The following is a 9,105-nucleotide window of genomic DNA, read 5'->3' as shown; positions in this document are numbered from 1 at the left end:
GAATCATGACTTATTCACAGAAGACACTACTATAAAATATACATATTAAAATATCTCTGGAAACAAATTAAGTTCTTATTTATATTTATATGTACAACACACAAATAATTATAAATATTATTATAAAATAATGAATTAATATTAATTATATTAAATACCAAATATAATATAAATGTTAATAAGTATCTCTTATCAACTATTACAACAGGCAGACTGAATTTTTCTTAAAGTGTCTTATTTATTTTGAGTTTACACCATTAATATCTGGATGAGGAAGCTGAGGCTTAGCAAATCTTAGGACTTGCCTAAGTCACATAAATTCTAAGGTGGGAGTAAATATTTTGATTTAGATTAGTTTCCAAGGTGTGAATTTTTTTGGGGGGGCCACACCCATTTGATGCTCAGGGTTACTCCTGGGTAAGCGCTCAGAAATTGCCCCTGGCTTGGGACTATATGGGACACCGGGGGATCGAACCGTGGTCCTTCCTTGGCCAGCGCTTGCAAGGCAGACACCTTACCTCTAGTGCCACCTCACCGGCCCCCAAGATGTGAATTCTTAAGAATAATCTGCCTCTCAAATTACACCATATTGTTTTCTTTATAAATTATATTTGCAGACACTTATGTATCACTAAATATGTCATTGTTCCAAACTCATCACATGAATCCAGTCATTTAATCTCATGTATCTTCACATAAATTTTCATTTTATTTCTTTTCATTATTTTGACTTCCTTATTTCTTATTTATTTATTTTTATTTATATTTTATTTAAATAAATAGCCATGGTTTACAAAGTTATTGGTAGTTAAGTTTTAGGCACATAATATTTCAACACCAACCCCACCACTAATGTCAACTCCAATCATAAATATTTTCATATTCCATCATCCTCCATCCCCTGCCTGCCTCCTTGGCAGACACATTAAAGTTTGATGGTTTCAGCTTATATCTCATTGTTTAAGGCTTTTGTGTCTGTGTTTGGGGGGACAGTGGTTTTGGTTCAGACCAGTGACACTCAGGACTTACTCCTGGCTCTGTGCTCAGAATTTGCTCCTGGCAGGCTTGAGGGACCACATGGGATGCTAGGGACCGAAACTTGGTTGGTCCTGGGTTGGTCACATATAAGGCAAATGTCCTACCAGCATGGCCTATGAGTCTGTGTTTTGTATGTACAGATATATTACTTTCCCTCATCCCAATATAATTGAAACCTAGATCCTGTTCTTTCTTTTCTTTCTCATCTTCTTTCTTCCCTTCGTGATTTCTTTTCTCTGTCCTTTTCTTCACTAGACTCTGGGGGTCAAACGTGATCTATTCTCCCCTCACTGCATTACATTCCACAGATAAATGAGATCATCCAGTGTCTTTTTTTTTTTCTCCTTCTGGCTTCTTATCTCAATATATATCTTCCAGTTCCAACCCGGTTGCACTCAAATGCATAATTTTATCATTCTTCGCAGCTTCATAGTATTCTATTGTGCATGTGTATAGCATTTATATATCACATTTTTATAATCAAATCATCTGTTGTTGAACACCTTGGTTGATTCAATGTCTTAGTTATTATATTCATTTCAGCAAGGAATAATGGAGTGCATATGTTACTGTTTTCCACAAGGGTTGAACCAAACAACATTTTACCAGCAGTACCTTAGAGTTCATTCTTCACCATATCTTTATTGGCACAGATTGATATGCGCCATTGTCACTGGTGTGAGATAGTATGTAATTATTGTCTTAAATTTAATTTCCCTAAAGATGCTGAGCACTTTTATCATTTGCCTATTGATGATCCGTTTTTCTTCCTCTGAGAAGTGATTGTTCATTTTTACTCCAAATTTATTGACAGTATTTAATTTTTTTTTCTGTTGATCTTTGTCAATATATTATATATCCTGGATAATAAGCCCTTATCTGAAGTTTTGAATGGGAATATTTTCCCCATTTTATTAACTGTCTTTTAGTTTTAGCCCATGTTTTATTGCCAATCAGAATGTCTTTAATTTGATGTAATCTAATTTGTTTAGTTTAGATTTATTGCCTTTGCCAGTGGTATCATATATTGAATACACATTTGAGGTCCAAAATCTTAGAGCATTTTGCCTTTGCTTTCCTCAATGTACTTTATAGTTTTTGGTCAGATCTCTAGGTCTTTGATTCATTTTGAATTGACTTTTTAATTATGTATAAAATATAGATTGATTTTTAATTTCTTACATGTAGGTATTCCCAACACCATTTATTGAAGAAGATATTGTTACTCCATTTTAATTCATATCAATTTTCAGAGTTATAATATTATATTTGTTGTGCAGATAAAATGGAATGTTAGATGGTTTAAAATGTATACTTTGGGTCTCTAGGAATAGTACAGTGGCTAGGGTATTTGACTTTCATGTAGCCTACCTGGTTTCAATTTCTAACATCCCAATATGGTCCCCCAAGCTGGCTAGGATTGATTCCTGAGTGCAAAACCAGGAGTAATCTCAGAGCACAGCCACGTGTGACCCAAAACAAACCAAACAAAATATACTTCAAGTTTCATAGCTAAATGTGTAAAACATGTATATACCTCTAGGCTTTAAGAGCCAAACTCTAGAGACAATACTATAAATAACATGGAATATCACCTTTAATGAAATATGGGAGAATATATATTTTTTAAATCACACTTGCTGGTCCTCAGTAGAGAACTTGTAGCTTCTGGGCTGGGACTATATGCGAGGTTAGAAATGGAACCTAGATTACCACAATAAAAGCATTCACATGCTCTCTAGTCCTTGATAATATTTAACCTGTTCTTAGATATATCAATTTTTTTAGCATCTATAAAATGTCTTTCTTTCATAATTAACCACAATAATTGTAATTATTTTGAAAGTCCAAACTTTTTTACTAGATGTTTAACTTTTGGAGAAAATAAAGTAATCAATTTAAATCCTAGATACTTAAGTGAAGGTTGATACTTTCGTAACTATTACTTAGTAACTTGACATGATTAAAAGTCTATATTTGGAGCACATTTTGCCTCATTGTCAAGAGATAGCATTTTCTGAACTTCTAAATATGACATATATGTTCATTATGTAAAGTTGATTATGTTTCGATTATATTCCCAAGACAGTCAGATAGAAATAAGGTAGTATTTATTATAAATTAAAGGGTAAAATAATTTAGACCTGCTTGAAATGGTAGTTATTTTCTATGAAATGAGATGTAATAAAATCTACAGTTTGAGGTAATGGAAAATTGATATTTATAAGCATAACATTTTAGTGTCATAAGTAAAATTGTTGTTTTGTTCTGTTGTATTACTCATCTTATTAATTAGCTACTGGGAATTGGAATAAATTTCTTAAAATAGATTTTAAAAATAATTATAAGTAAAAGGTATTGTATAAAATTAATTAAGGCATTTGAAAATATTTTCTTAGTGAATTTTTTATGCAATGCAATAGTCACACCTTGAAAAGTAGCCTGATATTTAAAAACATGGGAAGTACTTTCCAAAATACATATGAAAATATCTTGATATTAAACCCACATTTATGAAACCAGTATTCAAATCATTTAAAGCTCATGGAAAATACTGACAAAGTTCTCATGTCTTCCCTAAAATCATTTATTTGTCTTTATTTACATAAGGTACCTTTTATCCTATGTTTTGCAAAACATGTCATTCAGGACATTAACCCAATGATAATGCATGGAATGTCAGTACAAATGTCAATTTACATTTGTTTCTATTTGATATGATACTAAGAAACACTTTCCAAAAGAAACTATTGGGATTTTCAAGCTTTTTCTGATGCAGAATATTTGATAGCCAACCGACTTACTATGGAGTTAGAATTAAGCTTTTTTCGGTCTCTAGAATAAAAATGTTAAGAATATTTTGTCATATATGTAATAAAGTTGGTTAAATAAAAAAAAGAAAAGAAAAGTGCCATAGAGGCAGGTGGGGAGACCACAGGAGAATAACTGGGAAATTAGTGGTGGTAAATGAATACTAGTAAAGGGATCAGTGCTGGAACATTGTATGATCAACTATCAACAACTTTTAATTCTAGATCTCATGATGATTTAATATAAATAAATAAATAATATATAAAAAAGAATATTTTGTATTGGCCTCGGCCAGAACATGCTTCCTTGGCACCATTGAGCGGGAACCGGCGCAAGATGAACCCGTTAACGAAAGTGAAGTTGATCAACGAGCTGAACGAGCGCGAAGCCCAGCTTGGGGTGGAGGAGAAGGTGTCCTGGCACTCCCAGTACAAGGACAGCGCCTGGATCTTCTTGGGAGGACTTCCTTATGAATTGACTGAAGGGGACATCATCTGTGTCTTCTCCCAATACGGCGAGGTTGTTAACATAAACCTGGTACGGGACCAGAAGACTGGGAAATCCAAAGGATTCTGTTTCCTTTGCTATGAAGACCAACGGAGCACGATTCTGGCTGTTGACAATTTCAATGGCATTAAGATCAAAGGGAGAACTATCCGAGTGGATCATGTGTCTAACTATCGGGCTCCTAAGGACTCGGAGGGTTTGGATGACGTGACTAAGCAGCTTCAGGAGAAGGGCTGTGAGGATCACATGCCTTCAGGCAGTTCAGCCAAGGACTCTGAAGATGACAAACCTGCCAAGAAACACAAAAAAGACAAAAAGGAAGAAGAGAAAAAAAAGAAAGACAAAGAGAAGACCAACTGGGAAGTTCAGCCCAAGCCATCAGCCTCCTCTTCATCACCCAGAAGGAAGACATTAAAGGAAAAGGATGCCTCAGATTCTAAAAAGCCCAGCAGCAAGAACTCTGAGAAAGGCCCGAAGTCCGAGTCCAGGAAGGGGCGGATGCAGTGCCACAACTACCCTGAGGTCAGGACAGACAGCCGTTCTGGCACAGAGGCCCGAGCTAGGGAGCCCAGAAATGAGCAGGCCAGGTATGAATACAGGTCTTCAAGTAGGAAGGAGGCAAGGGGCGAAAAGGACAGGGATAGGGACAAAGATCAAAGTTCAGACACTTACATTGACTGGCACGGTGGGCCTTTTGAAAGGAATAGTCATAGAAGTAGGAGTAGGAGTCGGAGTCAAGGTAAGTCCCATAGGCATTCTTGGAGTTCTTGGCACTCTCTGGACCTGCGATCCCCCAATTCTAGAGACCGCAGGCATCGTTGATGCTACAGCCTGTTGTGCTGCTTGTTAAGAACTGGTCAGGATTGGGGCCGGGCGGTGGCGCTAAAGGTAAGGTGCCTGCCTTGCCTGCGCTAACCTTGGACGGACCGCGGTTCGATCCCCCGGTGTCCCATATGGTCCCCCAAGCCAGGAGCAACTTCTGAGCACATAGCCAGGAGTAACCCCTGAGCGTTACTGGGTGTGGCCCAAAAACAAAACAAAAAAAAAAAAAAAAGAACTGGTCAGGAACTTGTTTGTTCTCTGTGTGTGTTGGGTCACACCTGTAGATGCACGGGGCTTACTCCTGGCTCTGCTCAGGGATCACTACTGGTTGGGCATAGGACCAGATGGGTCCTGGGGACCGAACCTAGGTCAGCTGCATACAGGATGAGCACCCTACTTCTACTATCACTAGCCCTCAGAGATAAACTTTTTTGTTATTTTTTCGGGGCCATGCCCTTTGGAGCTCAGGGGGGTCACTCCTGGTTCTGCACTTCAGAACCATTGCTGGCAGCTTGAAGGAATCATATGGGATGCCAGGGGTTGAAGACCCCATGACATTTTTTTTTACAAAGCATAAAAAACTAGTTAAATTGTTCTAATATATTGCTTGCACTCAGGAGTTAGTCCTTGCTCTTGCACTAATGGCAGACTTGGGGGGACCATATGGGATGCTGGGGATTGAATTTTGGCTAACACCCTCCCTGCCTTATTAATTTGCTTTGTCCCCTTTAATATCAGTTCTTGAGAAAGGTATACTCTAGGCAGTTTGATGTCCTTAAATTTTTAAGCAAAATTTGTTGTTAGGGAATGTTTGGAAATATATTTGTTACTATTGAAAACATGTGTGTAAAGTGGATTCATACATAGACTCGTGAACCTATAATTTGGATGAAAAATGTCTAGGAAAGAAGTTATAGAATTTGTGTGTGTGTGTGTGTGTGTGTTGAATGACCTTTTCAGGTGGATAATAAAACCATAAATAAGTGTGACTTAACCAGGTTGAAATAGCTTAATATGGATATAGTAATGAAATTGTTAGTTCTTTTGTGTTGGGATCAGTGTCTTCCTTTAGCATGATATGGATATAGTAATAAATTGTTAGTCTGTTCTTTGTACTGAGATAAGTATCTCTCCCATATTGTTGATTAATATATCTCCAAGTGTTTTTCTTAAGAGTTATTCTAGTGAGAAATCTACATAACTAAACTTACTTTATAAAAAAGTTAGTTTTTTCAAAATGACTTCAAATTGGTTTAAAATATTAGGAAATTATTGGGGTTTTGTTTTACATGTTTCTGTGTGTACAGTTGTCACCACATCCACACTAAAGTTTCAGTCTCATCTTACCACCAAGACTTCTGTGCTGTTCCTTCCATTCCCTACTGTTTTCCTTTGGTAGTCACCATAGTTTTCCTTAATCCTAGCAATGTTACTTGGCAGTGCATTTTCTTCAGTAATGTATAATCTAAATGAGTAAACAATGATGCCTGTCTTAAAAAAGAATATTTTGTTTTATGAAATCTTCTTGGTTCTTATCAATGAGGGGTTATTTTGTTCCCAGGTGATAACTGGCACCTAAAAAGATTATTTTGACTGTGAAGATTGGCATGGAATACTTTTGCCACCTAATAAGTAGCAGATAAGAATGATGGGGCAGAGAGATAGTACAGGAAATAAGCCATGTGCCTTGTATGGAGCTAACCATGACACGATTAGATCCTAGACACCACATATGACCTCTTGAGGACTGCAGAAGCTATTCCTAAATACAGCTGATATGAATTGAACTATGGATCTCCAAAATAGAAAGCTTCTATACATCTTATGATATTTGTGACAATCCCTCACAGTGAACTTGATTGTCTTTATTCTGGCTCACCATGATAACTGCTGTCCCAAACATATTTGTCTTTCCTTTCCTCTTATCTGTATCAGGAATGACAAAGCATCTTTGTTAGTGCTATGTTCAAAAGGATCCGGTAGCTCAATATGAACTTTCTTAGTGAGAAATACTGCCATGATGAGCCATATTTAGTATAGACGACAAAAGAGCTGTCTCAGACGTGACCAAACATTTGCCATTCCGGACTTATGTCTTAGGACTTAAGACATTCTCATGAAGAATGCTCTAACTAAATCAACTCCTGTCTGAATTTCCTTCATAGACTTAGGTTATATCTCATTGGTACTTAGTCTAGAGTATGTTAATGTTGAGCTTGTAGTATTAAATCTCTTGGACTAGATTAAAAGTTTTGGCAGAAATGATGGCTTCTAATTTTAAAGGCAAATCATTTATTTTAAGAATTGAGTCCTGTTTTGCCTACAGAAATTATATTGAAAGTTTCTACCTGAAAGCTTAGCACTGTCCAGACATACTGACCTAAAATCTTATGTGGAACTTGAGTATTTGTTTGTTCATGAGTGGTTTATGAACTGGTTTAGTAACTGATATATAGTCATACAAAACCTATGAATATCAGCTTTTTCTTTTCAAGTTTTAATTTTTTTCTACATCATTTTGACAGTTTCTATTCTTTCTCCTGTCTGTCATCCTCATTTTTTAAATTATCTTTAATACTCCCAAGTTCTGGGTCAGATAAATAGAATATGGCTTGTCACTTTTCTCATATGCAAAACATTCTGATTTGATGCCTGGCACAATATTTGATTCCCTGAGCACAGGCAGGAGTGACCTCTAAGTACAATTAAATATGAACTCAAAACAACAACAAAAATATTTAGCTAAATAAATTAATAAAACTCCCAGGTTATTTTCAAGTCAGACTCAGAAGACAGCTTTATTTTTATCTGTCCATAGTTTAGTTAGGATTCATTTCTGCATGATTTTAGCCCCAAAAGAGTATTTGAACATGACTTCTTTTTTTTTTTATAGCGACCCGGGTTTGATCCCAGCTCTGAACCCCAACAGAAACCAGGTATGAACCAAATGTTAAGCAAGAGAGAGAGAGAGAGAAAGGGGAGAAAAAGAGAGAGAGAGAAAGAGAGAGAACATGGCCTCTTAATAGTAGCACTTTGTATACTCATCCACTCTGAATTGTACTCTCTTTGGGTCATGGAATGTAGTCAAACTTGGTTTAGTATATTTAGTCTTACTTCAAACTCTTATATTTGGGGGGTGGTCACACCAGGCAGTGATCAGGGGTTACTCCTGGCTCTATACTCAGAAATCGCTCCTGGCAGGCTCAGGGGACCATATAGGATGCTGGGATTCGAACCACTTTTCTCCTGCACGGAAGGCAAATGCCCTACCTCCATGCTATCTCTCCAGCCCTACAACCTCTTATTTTATTAAAATAATTTTTATTGGGACCAATGTGTATTACAAGTAGTTCACAGTTATATTTAAGGTACATAGTGACAGTGAATTAGGGCCATTACCACAACATGTTGTCCTCCCTCCAGCCCTGTTCCTTGCATGCATTCCATACTTCCCCCCTTTTGCCCACTTGACTGCTAGTGTAACAGGTTCCCTTTGTATATAGCTTGTTTTAGATTGGGTATCTTGATCCTATTGTTGACTTTGTACAACCTCTTATTTCATTAAACTTGTTTTGCTGAATTTAAAAATAATGCACAAGATTTTTTTATGGCAGAGTTTAAATTACATATTAGAAGCAGATGAAAAAAATCTCAATCATGGTGTATCATCCCTGAATCTAATACCCTTGCCAAGACATTATTCTATGTATTTTGTTATTTCACATCAATGAAAAAATTAAGAAAATGTTATCGGTGTAGTAGCATAATTATAAAAGAATAGGTAGGAGCCAGAAAGATAGCATAGCAGGTCGGGTGTGCCTTGTATGCAACTGACCAGAGTTTAAACCCTGCCGTCCCATATGGTTTCCCTGAACCTGCCAGGAGTAATTCCTGAGTTCAGAGCTAGAAAGAACTCATGGGCACAGC

At 36.7% G+C, this 9,105-nt stretch overlaps 1 protein-coding gene across 1 annotated transcript; it reads left to right on the top strand.

The window, feature by feature from the left end:
* The first annotated feature begins 4,151 nt into the window (after positions 1–4,151).
* LOC126015990 (RNA-binding motif protein, X-linked 2-like) lies at positions 4,152–5,178 on the top strand. Its single transcript, XM_049778507.1, has one exon. It carries the CDS (start codon positions 4,186–4,188, stop codon positions 5,176–5,178), a length of 993 nt encoding a protein of 330 aa, XP_049634464.1. The 5' UTR covers positions 4,152–4,185.
* The last annotated feature ends 3,927 nt before the right edge of the window (positions 5,179–9,105 follow it).

This window comes from Suncus etruscus, chromosome 8 (genome assembly GCF_024139225.1).
Source record: "Suncus etruscus isolate mSunEtr1 chromosome 8, mSunEtr1.pri.cur, whole genome shotgun sequence".
NCBI lineage: Eukaryota > Metazoa > Chordata > Mammalia > Eulipotyphla > Soricidae > Suncus > Suncus etruscus.
The sequence above is the reverse complement of the archived record's forward strand: the minus strand, read 5'-3'. Positions and strand labels throughout refer to the sequence as shown.